At 42.2% G+C, this 20,681-nt stretch overlaps 2 protein-coding genes across 3 annotated transcripts in view; both read left to right on the forward strand.

Annotated features, from left to right (window-relative positions):
- tpm4a (tropomyosin 4a) overlaps nt 1-13,426 on the forward strand; it is a 22,069-nt gene extending 8,643 nt beyond the window's left edge. The window contains exons 3-9 of one of the 2 annotated variants that reach the window (XM_060067479.1): nt 6,815-6,948; nt 7,411-7,528; nt 7,840-7,910; nt 8,210-8,285; nt 9,571-9,633; nt 9,984-10,053; nt 12,064-13,426. In XM_060067479.1, coding sequence (XP_059923462.1) covers nt 6,815-6,948; nt 7,411-7,528; nt 7,840-7,910; nt 8,210-8,285; nt 9,571-9,633; nt 9,984-10,053; nt 12,064-12,146 — 615 coding nt within the window. In that variant the 3' untranslated portion in view covers nt 12,147-13,426. Of the gene's footprint in view, nt 1-6,814; nt 6,949-7,410; nt 7,529-7,839; nt 7,911-8,209; nt 8,286-9,570; nt 9,634-9,983; nt 10,054-11,008; nt 11,303-12,063 lie in introns of those variants that run through there. The other variant, XM_060067478.1, reaches the window with a different exon arrangement.
- A 1,028-nt stretch (nt 13,427-14,454) lies between these two features.
- On the forward strand, nt 14,455-20,648 carry LOC132469487 (ras-related protein Rab-8A). Its single transcript, XM_060067483.1, has 8 exons — nt 14,455-14,647; nt 15,225-15,285; nt 15,433-15,493; nt 15,654-15,731; nt 15,978-16,067; nt 16,183-16,248; nt 16,695-16,745; nt 17,714-20,648. The coding sequence occupies exons 1-8, from the start codon at nt 14,524-14,526 to the stop codon at nt 17,801-17,803; spliced, it is 621 nt and encodes a 206-aa protein (XP_059923466.1). The 5' UTR covers nt 14,455-14,523; the 3' UTR covers nt 17,804-20,648.
- Nucleotides 20,649-20,681: the final 33 nt, after the last annotated feature.

Below are 20,681 nucleotides of genomic sequence, written 5' to 3' on the forward strand. Positions count from 1 at the left end.
AATTGCATCAGGCTAAATTGCCAGTGGTGGTTGTAGGCCTAGTGCAAGATTGATTGAGGCAAGAAACCTAAAACAGTAAGAACCTCTTTATTACAGAGCCATGGAATGGCTTTTTGACTACTTCCTTCCTTAACCACAATGCCGTTGTGTTAACACTGTTAATGTGGGTATAAAAAACAGCTTTACTGTACATATGGATATCAATAAGGCAGACACAACCTCAGGCTAATTGGCCAAAGGGCACACACACACACGCACGCACACACACGCACGCACACACACACAGCATCTTGCTCTCTTTCAAAATTACACACTTAACATGGTTGATCACATTTATGAACACATTAAGAATTCATGTTTTGACAGATAATACAACTTTTCATAAGGAACAAATAATGAATACAAGTGGAAAACAATGATTTAATTTCATTCATTTTACTATATCAATACTAATTAGAGGTAACCAAGAAAAGCAATTGGGCAGAACCACTACATTTGGGGTGCGTATAAGCTTAAGCACTAGATACAACCTGAGCTCGTAAACAGCTGTTTGTTGTAAGACCAAAGCTTCTTCTATTACCCCACATGCAAAATGGGAGCGACTCAGAGTCATGCCCTGGCCTGAAAACCATCTGCCGCTTGGTAGAAAGGTGCCGCTATCAAAACAACAAGCATTGAGGGAAAAAAAAACACTTAATGGGGCCTAAAACCTCCGGGCCATGATTGCTGTGTCTCCTCGACAGCCCTAAGACATGACCTCACCCCCCCCCCCCCCCCAGGTATACTCCGTGAAGCTGTCTGTTCCATCACAGCTGTGAGGAGGGCTCCACCCTGACTCACTTTGATTTCCTCACCAAACTCAACCACAACCCCACACCTGAGGGTGTTGCTGTGTGCCTCGTCAGGTAACGAGAGACGACGATGATGATGATGTAATGATGATCCGTTACAGAGCTCTCCAATATAGCGTTTGAATCCCTCTTAATCTTCCATGAGCACGAGTGACCTTGTACCCACTCTGCCCCAACGTTGCTATCTTTTGATATAGCCTGAGATAAGATTGGACACATTAGGTCCCATTCGGTCGTAGAGGTCGCTCCTTGTCGAGTCCTTGTGACACAAATGAAGTTACTTTCACAGTGTTTTATTTGAATCTATAAACTTGGATTTGAATACTACGACTGCAGCGTATTTAGTGGTTGAACAGGATACCAGAGATCAGATGATAGGAAGTGGGGAACACAGGGGAATGTGGAAATGAGGAAGCTATTATGCTATTAGTGTGAGGTATCTTTGCTGGGACGACGCAGGGCAACCCTGCCTTGTCACTCCCAGGATGTCCTCTGTAGGCTGTGGCCCAAAACTTCCTGTAGTTTTACTCCAGCACTTCCTGTCTCTGTAGTCCAGCCCTGATCAGCAGGAAGATACTGTGAACTGTGTTTGTTTGTGTGTGTGTGTGTGTGTGTGTGTGTGTGTGTGTGTGTGTGTGCGTGTGCGTGTGCGTGTGCGTGTGCGTGTGTGTGTGCGTGTGCGTGTGTGTGTGTGTGTGTGATTGTTTCGGTGCACTTCCATTTGAACTGCGAATAACTTTGTTGCTGCCCCAAACATACTTTAGTCTTAGTGTTGAAGGATGTTTTATGTCTGCCTTGTCATACTTTTCTCCACACATTTTGAACATATGTAGGTGATTTGGTTGACATTAGCCTACATTCTCTTTGATAAATATTTCTGTGAACCCTTATTTTACTCTTGTTCTGTGTCATTTAGCTTGGTCTAATTACAGGAAAGGGCTTGGAAATATTCCAGGAATCACCATTTTCTGTGGCCTGAGTTCTAAGTGAGTACGTCGCTGGCATCTTTTTACTGCTTTGTGAGGCCAATGTGCTTAGTACCAGGCCTCTTACTGTTCAATGGAACCATTCTATGGAAAAAGTTACTTCCTCTTGTGGCCTTTGACTTAGGCCTACTCTTTCCCTGGGAATAGTCTCAAGTTTTTTCCAAATATAACTGGCCACATGTTTTCTTGGCAGTCCCGCCCATTCTGGGGGAACACTCCCATGTCCACAGCGAGTGGGGTTGAGGTAGTGAAACCCACGCCAAGGTGGTGTTGGGCTGCGATCCAAGTGAGCATTAGGATAGATGTATAGTCTGCCCTAGATCAAGCATGGCTTCCTCTGTATTAAAGGTTTTAATATAAGGTCTAACCTTGTTTAGGGCGATTTCAACAGGAAGGTCTCTGTAATTCCCTCTTCTCTCTGGAGCCATTCATAGATACAGTTTCCCATTGGTTTTGAGGCAAAAGAAAACCAACAACTCAATTTCAGACAATTTGACACAGTGCCAGAGCAGGAGTTCCCCCATCTGTCAGCATCTGGAGCATGTGGTTGGAAGCAGTAATGGGCTTGGTCAGTCTGATATATAGAGATGTAAACAGTTTTACTGGCAAGGTTTTAACAAGAGCTGTTAGTCGTTTACAATTGCCCGACATGCTGTTGTTGGCCCGCGCCACACCTGCTACATCCCATAATAGACCATCGGCACCTTCCGTAGGATGGGTTTTCAAAAGACCTGAAATGCAACAAACTTTTCAAAGCCTTAAATTACTTCAGTATAATTTCAAACCAACTTTTGGAATCCATGCCGTTGTGTTCATTCCCTAAAACGACAAGTAAATCATAATGAATACATTCCATGGATAATGAATATTGGGTAATGGAAAACCATTCACAATGGGCAAAAAGCACAGTGTGGAAAATGAAAAGGTCTATGACAAGATCAAAAAGAACATGACACACGATGCAACCATTTATAACAATGTGTTTCATACGTTAACTAATGTTTCTCACAGCATACTTCGGCTCCCTTCCGAAGGCTACAACTCAAAACCAAATAAGAACGCTTCAATAGGCCCGAACCACACAGGATTCAGACATCAGCATGGACTCTGAGCCACCAGAAGCAAGGGAGGGGCTCAGCGTCCACGACTTCTGCCCTTCTTTACCAGAGCCAGCCCCAGTGTACCGGTCCAGTCATGGAACATCCTGATGGGTCTTTTCATACCACTCAATACCTTACAGATGTACGGCGCATTCGCCTGCTCGTTTTGGCCCAGAAAGCCACTGACATACTTCTCCACGCTCTTGTAAGATCCTGGTGTTATTTTGAGCCAGGTTGATGCTACCTAGGGAACAGCAGGCTTGGATTCATGTCCTCCATTAAGACTGAACTGGATCAATGGCCGTCGAGGGGAGGAGTCAGCGCAGCGCCTCCACGTAGTGTGGTATCTGGCTTTTTCAGCATTTTCCGCCTCCACAGATGGTTGCAATTAGTGTGTGTGTGTGTGTGTGTTTGTGTGTGTGTGTGTGTGTGTGTGTGTGTTTGTGTGTATGTGTGTGTGTGTGTCTGTGCACGTGTGTGTGTCTGTGCACGTGTGTGCTGTGCGTGTGTGTGTCTGCGCACGTCTGTGTGTGCATGAGGGTTTCTGCATGTCACTATACTGTCTTACATCTTGCTGATACTCCACCACAAATTCCACAAAGTTAATTTGTCCATATAAGGAGTGAGTCCCTGGCAGCTGGGGAATGCAGAGCTGGTGACGAAGGAAGGGGCATAGCCAGAGAGGGGGAGAGAGATGGGGGGAGAATGGCCAGAGAGAGAAAGGGAGAGATAGTCATGAGGGAAAGGAGAGAGGAAATGAGTTTGTGTTATGACTTTGGTACAGCTTAAGCAGCTCTATTTTCAATTTTACTGTCTTTCAAATGGCTTTCGGTTGCAAAGAGAAACTCTTTGTCCAGTGAGCCACAAGTGCTTTCACCTGTAGGACAATAAATGGACCTTGCACTTTGACAACAGTTTTTACCTCTATATGAGTCCGGCTGGAACCTGATTCATGGTTGTTCCAGTTGGGTCAATGTCTTCCTTCTTCCCTTAAACAAGAAAGAAAAGAAAAACTCAGTGTGCTGAATACCTCAGTGTGTATACATTGTAAGGGGGAGGGCCCATTTCTGAACCCCTGGAAATGAATGGAGGAACTTTAGGCCTTGGAGACCATCTGGAACCACATGTGGTATAAACACTCCCCCTGTGTTTACAGCAGATCCACAATCCCCTTAATTGTTGAACCTCGGTGATGGGCAGAGCCGTGTTGTCACGCAGTGCTGTAAGCTGTTTGCTTGGTCCGAGGGCCATTGTATGTGTAGACTTATGGTTCATTGTATGCCGGCGTTGGTTGCCAGGTGTTTCCATGTTTTCATAACAACTAGTGACTTGACATTTGACTGGCGTGTTGCCAGTAGATTGATTGAGTTATGGATGACTTGAGACTATTTGTTTGTGGTATCATGTTTGCATGCATGCATATGGGCAATTTAATGTGTGTCTTTGTCTCTGTGGGAAAGTTTATGTGAGTGTGTGTGTGTGTGTGTGTGTTTTGTGTGTGTGTGTGTGTGTGTGTGTGTGTGTGTGTGTGTGTGTGTGTGTGTGTGTGTGTGTGTGTGTGTGTGTGTGTGTGTGTGTGTGTGTGTGTGTGTGTGTGTGTGTGTGTGTGTGTGTGTGTTGTGACATGTGTGCCTGGAAATGTTTTACAGCATCCGATCTGCCTTGTAACTGACCTGGGGCTCATGAATAGTAGGTTTGTTTGTATGTGAGTGTGTGTGTGTGTGTGTGTGTGTGTTTGGGTGTTTGTGTGTGCATGTGGCATTCACTTCAACCCATTGCTTCTCTCAGGACTGAACAATATACCAACATGTGTTAGGGCCCAGGTCTGTATTCAGTTCAAGGTTCTCCTCTTAAAGCCATTGATGTTATGCTGACTGACGAGGACCTTACAAAAACACTAGTAATCCAGACCCCATTGTGTGTGATTTATGGTTCCCCTATCATGTCAAAGGTTGTTGCACCTTATGTGATTAGATGAACCCACTTCAGTTTAAAAGGTTGTTTCCTTGTGAGAGAGAGAGAGGGAGACTTGTTTTACTCTGTCTAGCTACTTATGCCGAGCTCATTTACAGAGGTAGCTAACATAACAAGTGAAAATGTTAAATTAATCTCAAAATATACCAAAGTGGATTTTCAGTTGCAACACCACCTTGAAACGTTGGAAGGACTGGAAGGACTGCGCACGTCGGCCTGATTAGCCGGTTCCCCTGTGCCCGCCACCTAGCTTGGTCGCTCTCCTTCCCACCCAGTTATCTCTTTCCTTCTCATCTCGGTTGGCGACGACCTCATTTGAATGAGGATAACCACCTGCTTACCTGCAATATCAACAAGATTTGATTTGATTTTCTGGCCTATTGAGTGTCTGGCTTGTAGAGTAAACTAAGGACTAGATAAATGAGGACCAGCTTGCAAGCCTTGAAGTTGCTGAGTTGGATAAATAAATGAAACGTGCAAGTCCTTGGGTGTCTTGAAAGGCGCCTCTAAATTAAATGTATTATTATTATTAGAAGTGCTTATAATTGTTTAACTTGAGTTAATACAGTAAAAGTCTTAAAATTATTAAACTAAATAAATAATGAATGCGAGAATAAACTGAATGAGATCGGTTTTGCTTTGACTTCTTGAATCTTCAGTATTTATCCATTTACACATGACTCCTTAGATATTTTTATGGTCTCTGAGAAGCGAAAAGGAAATCCTCTCTGCTTCTCTGTTTGCCATTTGGTACTCCCTGATCTGCCCGTGTCTGTTTACCGAGGGCAGAAGAAGCGACAAACAATTAGTCTTCCTATTAAACTTTCCCCCATTCTTCAGCATCCACAGTGGAAAATAGTTGGTCGGGATCTATTTAATTTAAATCATCTCTCGGCGTACAGTTTCTCCTTATATTAAATTATTATTAACTCTAGCTGTATGCAACAGGGCTGGATCAGAGTTTGGGTTGTATCACAGATATTGTCTGCAGATGTCTCCCGCTGTCTTGAGACTTGATGCATATCATTTCTAGTTGACTATTGATTTCTGAAACCCGTTCCACCTTGGGGAGGTCCAACAAGACACAGTTATGCCTCCGTTTCAGTTTCTGCGGCAGATGGGGCGACTCCAGTGGATTTCTTCCCAGAGTTCGGTGACATTCAAAAGCACTTCATAGGAAGTTAATACTGAACGCCCTCCGGATGAATCTTGACAGCTAATTAGAAAATGTGTGTGAGGACGTTGTACATGGCACGCAGTACTGGAGAAGGAATGCATTTGCTGCATTGCACATGGGAAATAACCTCACATCTTTAAAGGCTATGAGAATGAGAACTCAAAATGGAATAATTTCCATATCTAAGTGCATGCTATGTGATGAGTTAACTCATTCTGTTTTAAACAAGGATGTGTGTGTGTCATCTCCACGACACGACACACTACCACAAACCGTCCTGGTTCCTCTCCTTTCCCATGTCTTGTCTTTTCTGGCTCTAAATGTGCTTTCTTGTGTCATTTCGCTCAATAATCCTGTCTCGGTGCGGGACAAACACAACAAAATGTCAGGAAGGGAAACGCTAGCTGACGCATCAATAAGGAAATGAAAATCAAGAGTGGAAACTCTCTTCATCTCCGGCAGAGCTGCAGGTGCGCCTGTCCTCATTTCCCTCCAGCTGTCCCCTACTTTTGTTCCTATTTTTATCTTTCCACTCCTTCCGATGCTGTCCCTCGTCCCACGCCCGCTTCTCCGTCACACCTCCTCCTTCCTCCGTTGTCAGCAACGGAGGAAGGAGGAAGGAGAGCTTTGGGGGGGGGGGGGGGAAGGTGGGGGTTCCTGGACAAGTGAGGTTCATGTTAAATGAATGACTGAATCAAAGGACCTCTCTGTTTGTGTGTGTGCCAGGCGGAGGGTGACGTAGCGGCTCTGAACCGCAGGATTCAGCTGGTGGAGGAGGAGCTGGACCGGGCCCAGGAGAGGCTGGCCACCGCGCTTCAGAAGCTGGAGGAGGCGGAGAAGGCCGCGGACGAGAGTGAGAGGTTAGTAGCACCACCTTACAGGCGGAGGCGGAGGAATAGGTGGAGCCAAAGATCTCTTTCTGTTTTTTTCTGTCTGACAGTGACTTTCTTTTAATCTTCAGGTTGGATTAAAATAAAGTGTCCGTTGGTTAAATGTATTGTACGTGTGTGTGTGTGTGTGTGTGTGTGTGTGTGTGTGTGTGTGTGTGTGTGTGTGTGTGTGTGTGTGTGTGTGTGTGTGTGTGTGTGTGCGCCTTGTTGCTGGAATGGTATGCAAGCTTTCGGTTACTCTACACACCAGAGATTGCTACGTTGTTACAATCTAGCTAGTTTCAAGAAATCTCTCTCTCTCTCTTACTCAGCCTCACTCTCACTCTCACTCTCACTCTCACTCTCACTCTCTCTCTCAATCTATCCATGCATCAAAGTAGATGCCAAGCAAGGTAACTCTCCCTTCTTTATGGCATTTTTTAACGCAAACAGAGGAATGAAGGTGATTGAGAACCGGGCCAGTAAGGACGAGGAGAAGATGGAGATTCAGGAAATGCAGCTTAAAGAGGCCAAACACATTGCTGAGGAGGCAGACCGCAAGTATGAGGAGGTGAGGCCAATGCAGATGGACGCAGTTAGAGAGTCCGCATCACTCTCGTCATATCTGGGTGTTGAAACGAATGGAAATGAGCGGAATCTGAGCTGTGGAAAAGACAACTAAGGCTGTTATAACAGCTTTTAAATAAAGCCCATGTAAAGTCCATGTAAAGCCTTTTTTCTTATTGGCCTCAAAAAAAGTTCCATACTGTCGCTCCTGACTAATTATATGGAGATGTAGGCTGTAAAAGACCCTGCCTTCAGTACTCCATTCAACAACAATGAAGAAATCTGAATCTGAAAGTCTTTCCTTCTGGGTCTAAGGTGGCTCGTAAACTGGTGATCCTGGAGGGAGAGCTGGAGAGGGCGGAGGACAGGGCCGAGGTGTCAGAACAGTAAGTAGAATATACTGTACACATTCACTCACTCACTCACTCAATAATTCATTCACTAACTCACTCACTCCCTCACTCCCTCACTCACACACACACACACACACACGCACGCACACACACGCACGCACGCACGCGCGCGCGCGCGCGCGCGCACACACACACACACACACACACACACACACACACACACACACACACACACACACACACACACACACACACACACACACACACACACACACAGACACACTTCAGCAGCAGGACTCCAAGGCTGACCCTCTGTCTGTGTCTCCTCATAGTAAAGCCGGTGGGCTGGAGGAGGAGCTGAAGAATGTGACCAACAACCTTAAGTCTCTAGAAGCCCAGTCCGAGAAGGTGAGTGGGAGTTTGTGGAAAGATAACACTGGAGCTCGTATCAGCCGTGGCTGCCCGCTGGACGTTTGCTCAGTACCCTGCATGGTTTGCTGAAGTTCACTCGGGTGAAAGGCAGTTTGCATCGGCTTTTGTGGTAATGATAATAGAAAAACGGGAGCAAAGTTACACCGAAATAACTTTCATGAAGTGAAATGAATGTGGTAGCACTGGTGTAGTGAAGGACGAGCAACAATTCACTCACAATGTTCAATGTTTAATTTTCTACAGTATATACTTTATAACATATTTCCAAATCCATAGCTCAGCTCGAGCAAAACACGGCAAAGGGACGATAAGCATGGCTAATACACAGCTACAGTACAGTACTACACATGTCATTAGGAGCTGTCTGAAGCAGTCTGCTTAGTTTTCAACAACGCACACACCGCCACAGAGTACACACTTCTAAGTAACACTTAAGCAATGGAAAAAAATAACTCTTCTGGGAAGTACAACTGCTTTTCCGGCCCACTCATCAGGCTCTACTTGAAGATGAGTTAATAATTATTAGTCATGGCGCTTTGGCCCGCACAGAAACGTTCCACCGTGTCCTGTACTTAGACCTTTCTATGGCTCAGTGCACAGGGTTCAGCAGGCCTCTCTCCTCACCAAAGCATTATTCCTGATCCCTATAATTGCGCACCGCAGCTCCCTACCTGATACCCAAACATTCATTTTCCTTGTAAATAGTGTTATGAGGTGACCCTGGTCCTAACATAACCATGGTCTGCCACGTGGCCGCTCCTAACTATGTTGTAGCAGATCATCTACTGTGATGTCCACAGCACAGTAGACGCAGCCCACCATACACACCCACCCTGAGGAATCGGTTGCTTTGTAACGCTGCCAGCACTGCAGTCTGCCAGGATTAGTTCAGAATTTACGATCATAATCACCATCATGGCCGTGATCCTCTCTCTTTCTTATCTTTCTCTTTCTTTATATTCTCTCTCTCTCTCTCTCTCTCTCTCTCTCTCTCTCTCTCTCTCTCTCTCTCTCTCTCTCTCTCTCTCTCACTCACTCACTCACTCACTCACTCACTCACTCACTCACTCACTCACTCCATAACAGAAGACAAACATAGAAAAGCAAAGAACACAAAAACACGTAGTATGCACTTCTTGATTCCTCTCACTATTTCAGGTCCGCAAGGGGACACTAATGCACCCCAACACCCGAGAACAAAAGGGTTTGTTTTGGCGAGCAATGTGTAACGCGAAGCCGTCTGTCTTGTCCGTTCCAACAGTACTCTGAGAAGGAAGACAAGTACGAGGAGGAAATTAAGGTTCTCAGTGACAAGTTGAAGGAGGTGAGTTGTCACTCTCATTCCTCTCACTAGCCTTCTTACTGCATTCATAGCACCGTGCAGGGAAGCATCTGAGGTCACTGACTCCTCTTTGGTCATGGCTCCATCGTGTTGAACATGAACTATTAATATAGAGGACCTATCCAAGGGAAAAAAGATGGTGATGATGAACTTAATTGAATAATTAAAAAAGGAATATGTTATGCAGCGAGTAAATGTGCAGTAATCTTTCCCACATCAAAAAGGTTGGATTGTGTCCCATCATTTCCAGATTTACTCCGCTTGGATTGATTATTTGGCACGTTTAACGATTTTTGGAAAATGAAAATGAGGCATTTGTTATTGTTTGACAGGCTGAGACTCGTGCTGAGTTCGCCGAGAGGACAGTGGCCAAACTGGAAAAATCCATTGACGACCTGGAAGGTACGGATTCACACACCAACACAGGCACATTCAGTTTGTTTACAGGGACCGAAGATTATCGTTTTCTATTGGGGTGGGGTGGGGGTGATCTAAGATATAAAAACAGGTTATAGACTTGGAAGGGTTTCAGTTTTTTACTATTTAAAAAGACGGCCGGGCCGGTAACGATGGCTGGTTTTCAAAGGAAAAGCTCACCGTGGGAGCTTATTATGTATTCATAGTGAGTAAATGATTAGACATGTCAAGCTTACCTCCATTGAGTGAATAATTTAGCGACATTTCCCCGTAACAGTTAGAGAATCTCACTGCCCAAAGCCTAGGTGGCCCCTTTTTCCATGTGTCCCTTTTCACACAGTTAATGTAGACATCGCTCCCCCCCTGCATATTGTGTTACACCAAAAGTCTGTAGAAGATTTTCGGTGAACAGAAAAGAGTGAGCTGCCAAATGCATACTGAAGCACACTAATAAAATGTCGGTCTTGGTCTCCGGTGTGCACAACTATGCAATGCAGCCTTTTTTCCAATCAACATGCAAAGACTCTTGTTTGAAAAGCGCAGCTATTATACGTTAGCTTGACGCTATGCAGAGCTTTCAAGGTTAGCATTGTTTAGCTGTGGAAGCACATACCACAGAGTTAATGGGGTTAGAGAGAGGCTGTTTTAACGAGGCCTTCAGCACAGGTGGGAACACCCCTGTGTGTGAATGAAAGCGCCTGTGAAAGTGTTTTGTAGCTCGCTGGCATCTCCTAAGGCAGACTTGGATCTGTACTCACAATCTATCTATCATTCGTACGTCTGACCATCCATCCTTCTTTTTCTTTCTCCCATCTTCCTTTTTTCCTCTGCGCTCTTTGTGTTCATTTCCCATTCCTCCAAATCCCTGCTTTCTTCTTGGGATTCTCTGCTGTTGTATTTGACCTCTGCTTGGTGCTCTCTGCCGACATCTGACCTCCAGATGAACTATATGCTCAGAAGCTGAAGTATAAGGCCATCAGCGAGGAGCTGGACCATGCCCTCAATGACATGACCTCTCTGTAGCGACTCACTCCCTCTCTCTATGTCTCTATACATCCCTTCATCCCATTCTTCATCCCTTCCAATTCCCGCACCTTCTCCAACCAGCTTTGGGTTTTGGTTGTGGTCCTGAAATCCTGGCTGAGTCTTTCTATGTATTTTATTTTCTTTCTTCCAATTGAATATATGTGACTTTTTCTGCCAAAAAAAAGTTATTAAAAATATTTTTCCTTTTCATCTTTCTTGTCTCTGGGCATACACTGCTGCAGCTTTTATCATCATGCATTGATTGTAATTAATTTGGTAAACGTACTACCAACGGTCTGCTAGTTGCAAATCATTATGTACTCTACATAATCTTTCTCTCGGTTATCAACGATATGCCTTTTACACGGTGAGATTCCTGCAAAGAGTTAGCATGGGTTGCCGTGGTAAAGAGTGTGTGCACCTCACTGGGTTCTGCAATGCCTCACAGTTGGTTTCCTAATGTGTTTTTCAGACATAACATGGTACAACGCAAATACAATTGTATTTTTCTAGTCTTACGTAACGGTTTAAATAACATAACAACAGCATAGGCAAATAATAAAACGTGGAGGTACTAAATCGTTTTTAAAAAAGTGACTATATAATCAGTTAAGTAAATGTTTAGCTAACAGTCAGCTGCTGGCATATAATATCCATCAGCAGTTTAAGCATGCAGACTAACCTAGAAGTTTTTTATTGGACTTTCTAAAGTGTGGGCTGAGTCCGGTTCACTGCATGTGGAACAGATTAACGTCGCTCAGGGACATCGTTTGAGTGCATTCTCGTAAATTTTCCACCGTTGAAGTTTGCAAAAGTTTTTAAATGTGCAATTAATGACAAATTAAAATGCCCGCGGTTGCCGTTAGTGTGCTTATTTCATGTGACGCTATTTCTGACGATATATTATGATTCATTTGAATGAACTAATATTATGACTTCTAACTGTCATCCCTTTTCTCCAAACTATAGAGCAATTATCAAGCGCCAAAGAAGATAACCTGGGTATGCATCAAGTTTTGGACCAGACTCTGCTGGAGCTCAACAGCTTATAAACACATAAGAGACGAAGAGGATGACATAGAGTCACGTTACATTCCATCAATGTTCAACATATTCCACACTTTCAGCTGGATATATTTTTCCTCCAGTGAGAAAACAGGGTGTTAACTTAAAACTTGTATCCTGATGTTTTTTTGTTTTTTGTTAATTCTTACTTATTTTAAGGCACAGCTTTCTTTATGTCTTTTAAAATTACAAAATCATTCCAACACCATTACATTTATTGAGTTCCTCCTTCTTTTGGCATTTTCTTCAACACTCTTTGACCACTTTTATACGAACAATGGACAATGAATATATGCCTGGCCACTCAAGACATTTATTTTTATCACCCATGCCATATTATATAGTGGATGACATGATTTAGCTCTCTTTACGAATGGCTCTTTAGTGCCATCTAGAGTATTTTTGGATGAAAGTCAACTGTTTCCCTCATAATGGTGATTGAACGTATGCTCATTTTTGACAGCCCAGTAAACTTTGTTGTTTTATCTCTCCTTTGATTGTTTGGCTGGTGACGGTTTTGCAATTTCTATCTCTTTGTTGCTCCCTGTTCTAAAAATATTTTAGTGTCAGCATCGTCAAATTGTGGTTTCAATGGTCAAAGCAAAACTATGCTATCAGTCATTAGCGCCCGCTGTTTCACAATCAAACAGGCCTATGCAAAAAAATTACGCATCCATAATTTAATAACAAAAACAACATTTTCTTTCTCTGCAAATATTATTAGATTCCTTGGTCTAAAACGGATCCAATCAAACAGACTCTGTAAAGACCGGGTACTATGTGATCTATGGTAATCAGCAAGAGCCTGTATATTATCTAGTCTGGTAGTTAAGGCCTGTGCACCAGTGTGTACAACTCCATTAGTACCACTGCCAGTTCGGTTTGATTACTCAGCAAACCCAAACAGATGGAGATGTTTCCCAGTATTCGAGGTTGGGGGTCATCTTTGAGGGAGCCCAAAACCACTGGAAGTCCAGTTTTATAAACCATCAACATTTATTGTATATAGTAGAATAATGTTAGGTATTTCAATTAGAAATTTCATTCTCCAATTTTCTCATACAGTTTTGACAGGTGACGATTGAAACCAAAGAATTCCTGTATAGGAACCAATGAAACTTAAAATGTTTTGTTTATGAAGTACATTGTGTATGTATCTCACTCTTTTCGCCATGAAAACACATTTGACAAAATCTGTTTTTAAATGTCTTTATTTGCTCCCCTGCCTCCCCGTTTCAATTTAATTAAAAATGTTTTTTACACAAAATGTCAAGTTATTTTTTGGCACATGCAATCTTTTTATTATACCACTTCGTCCCTGACACCTGATAATAAACCGAACAATAACAAAAGGCATACTTTCACTGTGCTTGGCCCTCTAAGCAATCGCAATTAATTATATATATATATAATTGAAGTTATATTAAAGTAGTTAAGGAAAGTGATTAGAAACTTTGATTTTGAGAATAATAATAATTGTACATAACTGTTCTCATACTCAAATTATGTAGGCTATATATTTATCATTACCTGGTCATTTGACATCCGTGTGGTAGGAGTTGGGACTCTGTATACCAGCCGTTTTTTCTTGTGCCTTCGCTTTTCGTCGGGACAACTTGGGCGCATCAGGTCCTTAGCAAGCTGCATCCAGGTTTAAACCACAGTGTTGAAAATGTACAATCAAGGCCCGACCAAAAAACAATTTCATTATCTGTCGTATCGTCGTAACTGAATATCCTTCTTGTCCAATACTGCCTCCTACTGTATACATAATGTATAACTTTAAATATCGTGTTATCCTTCTGACATTTAATCGTTTAGGTCTACAAAAGCAATGAAGCAAGTAAAACAAATAAACTTGTTAAAGAAGTGTAGGCCTGTACTTCATGTTTAATTAATTACATTCAACGTACATCATGTTTAAGCAAATTATGTTTATACATGAATACTGTTATTTTCATCGTTAGTTCAGAGAAAATAATGCAATATTGAAATATAAATTAAAATACGGATCACAAAAATAAATCACTTACAGACATCTCAGTGATTTTAGAAACTTTTCGGAGTCAGTTAAAGGTAAAAGCAAGTGTATCTCACGCCTTCGGAGGAGCGGAGGTGATGGGGTGCGCTTGTTTTGCGTCTGTTCACTTTTATGCAGGATCCCTGCTCATCATATCACCAGTTCGGCCCACCGCGGTTTATAAAACAATCATACCTAAAGTCAGGCATGTAACTTCCGGAGCCACGACGACAGAGGAGAATGACATTTAGCTCAACCAATCGGAAAACCCCTTCAAGTGACAAGCAGCAACCCTCTTGGCATTACACGAGTCGACGGGCGGGATATCCGCAATAGCTAATAACATGGCGAAGACTTACGATTACTTGTTCAAACTACTTTTAATCGGCGATTCAGGCGTCGGAAAGACATGTGTGCTATTCCGATTTTCAGAGGATGCCTTCAACTCAACGTTTATCTCCACGATAGGTAAGACAAGTATTCGTTATTTGTGTTGTCTTTGCCATAAAAGTGCCCTAACGCAGAAGCCCATCCCTTCATGCTAATTCCTTGCTAACTTTTTGGTTAACATTCATTATGAGCTGGTTAGCCAGGAAGCAATCTAACCGGCTTCTCGTAGTGTAAGGTCCACTGGCGTTAAGCCACATCATTTTCTTTTGTACATGGAATTCAAAGCATGTGTGTGTGTGTGTGTGATTATAATAATAGTTAAATACGCAGTTCAAAAATGTCTTCACCATCGTCTGGATGGGGTGGTGACTTGCACCCAGAAGAATTATTATGGTAGAATGAGAAATAAGAATTATAGGAATAACTAAACCGTTTATATGCGCTACATTAAACTAGATTGAGTTTAATGTTAATCATTTAATAAAGCTAATAGTCATCAGTATGTGAAAGTACTGCACAGTATGCAGTTAGTGACTATCCTACCCAAATTCTCTAGTTTCTTTCTTTAACTATTGCCTCTAGCGATGCTTAGTTGTTTTGGAAAGAGAGCGTGGATCACCTCACTGAATCTGATGTGTCTGATTTCAATTCCCAGGTATTGACTTCAAAATAAGAACAATAGAACTAGATGGGAAAAAGATCAAGCTACAAATATGGTAAGAAAGTGGTGATGTGTAATCAATAAGGATAACATTTTGGAAACACTAAGTTGGCATTCAGAAAAAGTAGTGCTAAATATGGGATCCATGTGATCCATTATTACCTTGATGAAACAAGTAATGAACCATGTATCTCCGTTTTAGGGATACGGCAGGACAGGAGAGATTCCGAACCATTACAACGGCCTACTATAGGGGGGCCATGGTGAGTAGCCTGTCTGAGCTCCGCATATATGATTCAGTAGAGTTTATTGATTCGGTTTGTGTATAATGGAGCCTATACTTTGTTTCAACATTTACTCTGTATATAAGATATTAAGTCTCACTTTGTTTGTTTCTTCTGCGCGATTTATTGACTTCACCAGGGCATCATGTTAGTATTTGACATCACCAATGAGAAGTCCTTCGACAACATCAAGAACTGGATACGGAACATCGAAGAGGTACTTGTGGCGAAAGAACGAAAGAAAAGAAAAATCTCTTGTCTATTTATCTCTATCCGTCTCAATCTCTTGTGTCTATATTGTTGCGCTTAACTGATTCTTGCGCTTTTTGTGGTCTATGTCTTCATTGTTAAATGCAATTGCTGTAAGTCGCTTTGGACAAAAGCGTCTGCTAAATAAATGTACTATCTAACATCTGTGCTGATGGATCCTTTACCAATCACCCTGTCTCCTCCCCTGGTGCAGCATGCCTCGGCAGACGTGGAGAAGATGGTCCTTGGGAACAAGTGTGACGTCAACGACAAGCGACAGGTGTCCAAGGAACGGGGAGAGAAGGTAAGGCGCTTGAGCTGTGCTGGACTTACGGAAGCGCTCTCAGAGTTTGCGTACTGAACGTCAACGTGTTTGGAGTTCTAATTGTGCCTTTTGATTTCCTATCTCTTGTTGCTAGCTGGCACTGGAGTACGGTATCAAGTTCATGGAGACCAGTGCAAAGGCCAACATTAACGTGGAGAACGTGAGTCAACTATTTTTACTGCGGTGAATTGCTTTAGGTCTGCAGTACAGAGAATCACGTTGCCCAATCACGTTTGTCTCTTGGTGATCGAATACCCAGGTTGATTCTGATTTTACTGCTTGTGTTGTATCTCCATCCCGAGCCTTAAAGTTAAGTGTGTTGCATATTTTTTTTCTTGCTTCCTTTGGGTGGGTAGGGTGGATTGATAATCGTTGGGAATTTCACAGGACATCAATCTGCCAATTAACTGATAACGCATTGTTAATGAATCATGCAGAGGTTTATCTCATTTAATGTGATAATTTTACGTCCGGTATCAATCATCCATTCAGACTATAAAATGTTATTGTGACATGACTTGATTCAATATTATGATGATGACGCTCACAAACATTTGTCTTCACTTATCCAGTCCTCATTGTATTCACTATTCGTGTTTCCTGCAGGCCTTTTTGACCCTTGCCAGGGACATCAAGGCTAAAATGGATAAAAAGCTGGTAAGTCTTTGGCTGTGGCTAAAATATTGATGAGGCTGTGCAAGCCTGATCATATTACTTTGGTTGTGTGAACTGCAAGTGTATTGGGCCACAGAGTATCTGTAATGGGACAAAATACTGTAACACAGTTACTCCTAGTGAACTTATTTATGTGACGCATGCCAAACATTTATTTATAGAAGAAGTTACTTATTTTCTTTCCATATATTTATGTAATGATATATCCAAGTATGTTTAGAACTCCACACATTTTCTTTCATGTATTGGCCGTTATAAAGCCAGCCACACACCGGCGCCGAAGCGGCGAGTCAAAAAGAACGCCCCCATTATTCCGGACGTGCTAGCCCACACCGGTGCCCACTGGACGCGCGGCAGCGCACCGCGCCGCCCCGATAGGCTTCACGCCACTGTTCTATTCCCTAGCGTCGTCGCCCCTGAAAAAGCGCCTCTTTAAAGCTGTTTGGTACATCCCGGCTTGATACCAGGTCCTGTACATATGGAGATTGTTGATGCAGATGCATTGTAGATGAATAATTCCACAATTCAAAAATAATGAGCAATGAAAGTAAATAAAGTCTGGAAGTGACTAAACCGTAAACAAAGTGCCAACGGTACATAAAGTAACTATGAATTAATCATAGTAAGCACAAACAGAGGATCATGTGCATCGGGGCCATATATGTCGTCATAAAACAACTGGTATGACGTTATGGTAGCCTATACCTTCTTTCAAAACATATCGCAACGGTGCTGCAGCGCGCCGCTTCCTATTGGTGCTAGGGGCGGCAATTGACACGTGTGAAATGCGCACCGCTGCTCTTCGGCGCCGGTGTGTGGCCGGCGTAACACTTTCTCCACTGATGATTACTGATAATTAGATTATGTAGTGTGAATGGCTTTGTAAGTCTGTCGTTGTGTAGTGTGTGCATCTCTTCCATTTTGTTTGTGTGCTCTCGCCTGTGTTCCAGGAGGGCAACAACCCCCAGGGAAGTAACCAAGGGGTGAAGTTTACAGAGCAGCCCAAGAAGACCAGCCTTTTCCGCTGTACACTCCTGTGAGGAGAGAGACGGACGGACCGCTGTTGGAAAAAAAAAAAAAGCCACCATCGCCTTAACTGTGTCCCGACAGGACTGGACAGAGCATGCACAGATCCTTCACCTCACCCCTCTCTCCCAGTTCTGGTTTTCCCGCCGCTGGTATCCTTGCAACAACAAAAGAAATCCCCCCACTTTCTCTTCCATAGTCAATTGAAAAACATTAGCTTCTTGCTCTGCTTATGGCCTCAAACAGAGTACCTCATAAAATCTGAGTACCATGTTTACAGCAACAGTCATAACAAAACGTTTTTTCTCACAGTGGCCATCCCTCGACACTCGTCCTTGATTGGTTACCTGAACAAATGATTTGATTCTTAACTCCCTCTGTCCTGAGGCCAAAGCCCCACCTCCCCAACTCTGCAGCCCCAGGTTTCATTGTTCAATTACTCAGGGAATCCTTCCAATTATATTTCCAAAAAGATAGTTTTGCTGATTATTTTTACAGATAGTTACTGATCAAATGTATACATTTTGTTACTCTTTAACAAACGGAATCGTCTCTGGCATTTAAAGGCTATCCATTTAACAGTGTTATTTGACACACGGAATTGCGTATATATGCATTTTCAGTAATTGCCGAACTCTTGCCGGCATACACGACTCTGAAGTTCATCCCTTTTTCAGTCTCATCAGCTTCATTACCCACATTTTCTTTTCCTTTTTGGGTAATGCTGACTCTTGAAGCTGCTTATGCTAAGATGCTATTTCTTCACTAATCTGTGTCACTTTCTATAGGCACAACTGACCCAGTTGAATGGCCTTAGACTTTGGAAGTGGTGTTGGTTAAAGCTCACTGAAAAGGAAAATATGGAGTAAATACAGATTGGCCATTTGTTTCTTAAAACCATACCATCAAGGACGTAAACTTCTTGACAAACTGACAAACCAGGTTGCGATGTTCCTAGAAATCCTTGTAATTTCTCTTAATAGAAATGGCAATGGATATTCTAGGCCAGTTAGGCTTCTTTCCATCAATTTTTAATGATTTGATTTTAATGATTTGGAAAACTGACATCATTCTGACAACATGCTGACGTTGTAACACTGATCGTAAGCAGTGTCTCTACATCTCCCTAAAAGCAGTCACTTAAACAATGCACTTTCAGCTTATCGTCTATCCATTCATTCTTATGCCTGATTGGCATTTATTCTCAGTATCAGGTTAACAGGTATTTCCTTCATAGGATTCTAAACTTCATATTAATTTCTTCTGTAAATATATATATGTATGTATGGCATATGTGATCAAGTTAAGGGTGCATTCACTTAATGTACATACTGACTAGACTATACATAGGTTTGAATGTCGGTTATAATGACCCCAATGTTTGTATATCTACAGCTGATACCTTCATCTTTATTTTTGTCTTCGGCCATCATTTACAGTCTAAATTAGTCAGTGTGCCAGTGTGTCTTTCTCATCGCACATTACATTTTATTTTATTTTTCAATGCCACTATGTATACATTTTCAGTTGTAATGCTGAACCATTCCACATTTAGAGTGAACTAGAAGTTTGGTCACTGTTATGAGAGGCACATGTATTCATTGTCGATCGTCAATATTTAGGTAAAATTCTAAGCAGACTCTGTTTTTTTTTTTATATGATTCATTTTGTTTAAGGTATTCAGAAATGCAAAGGAGACACGATTAGATTGAGGTTGAGGATTGTCCATGCACTTCAACTGTTGGACTAGCGACACTGATATGAAATGCGATACCAAGTGTAACACCAGGGGGCCATATAGGCTATGTTGCAGTGGAGGCTTTCTGGTGAACTTGATTTGTATGTTGAATACATTTATATTTCTTCCAGTTCATAGTTTTAAGAAGGGGAACTTGTTTTCCGGCCCTTGGAAGGTGGGCTGTACTGTAGCAGTATTTATGAAGTAAACAAAGTGCCCTTTGATTTCCTAATGCACTTTTTCAATCTTTCCTTCTGTACAACATGTCTTTGGAGAAGGGCTTCTGAGCACTTGGAGACGTTTTGTTCCAAAATGGGATGCACAGAATCCTCACCATCTTTCACTCTTCTTCTTTCCGTTCTTTTCGCTTTGTCACCGAGTATGCGTTTTACCTCTATAGGGTGGTGGGAGGGGCCTCACAAACGGGCTCCTTTTTATCCTCATCTGAGGCCTCGTTCTGAAAAAAATATGAAATTAGCAAATAGATTTGGATCCATATTTAGAATATAATATTTATGTTTTTTCGGCTTAGGTCCACCCCCCTTTTTTTTTATTCTCAAAACATTCCTCCAAAAAAAATCCCTAATCTGTAATTATTATTTTTTTGGTACGTATAGGCCTACATGCACATTGATTTCCAGTGAGTTTGAGAGTTAATAGAAAAGCGATAAGACTTTCCATCTCTTGCGACACATTCCCATTTTGCTTGTCATAACCTCAATACGACGCTGACCAAGTCATCAGAATTATGCATCTTGTATGTTCCTGATTAATTCACATTACTATTGATATTATATTAAAGAATTTCACTGATTTTAGAAATGTTCAGAGGGGCTTAGTTATAGAGCCATTCTTGTCTTTTATTTGCTTTTGTTCCGCTTTATTTTCTGCTTTAAGAGTTTGTTTGGAGCTCAAGTCATGATATCCCTAGTACCCAATAATTATATTGAACTTTGTATTTCAGCACTTTACACAATACCAAAATGTAATGGTAACCTTGTTACCAGACGAAAACAACTATTTGAACTCTTGGAAATGCCTCTGGAACAGGTTGAGGGTATTTTTGTATTGGAGCTTTAAAAGGTAGATATTACATGATTAATCTGCCACATTGATGTTGACCAATAGCATTCCATGGATGAAATTCAAATTAA

Source organism: Gadus macrocephalus, chromosome 12 (genome assembly GCF_031168955.1).
Source record: "Gadus macrocephalus chromosome 12, ASM3116895v1".
Lineage (NCBI taxonomy): Eukaryota > Metazoa > Chordata > Actinopteri > Gadiformes > Gadidae > Gadus > Gadus macrocephalus.

Excerpts from the sequence above, each read along its gene's own strand:
- LOC132469487 (XM_060067483.1), top strand. The coding sequence starts at position 14,524 with ATGGCGAAGACTTACGATTACTTGTTCAAACTACTTTTAATCGGCGAT. Across the intron at positions 15,286-15,432 it reads AAGATCAAGCTACAAATATG|GGATACGGCAGGACAGGAGA; the intron begins GTAAGAAAGTGG and ends TCTCCGTTTTAG. Across the intron at positions 16,746-17,713 it reads CTAAAATGGATAAAAAGCTG|GAGGGCAACAACCCCCAGGG; the intron begins GTAAGTCTTTGG and ends CCTGTGTTCCAG.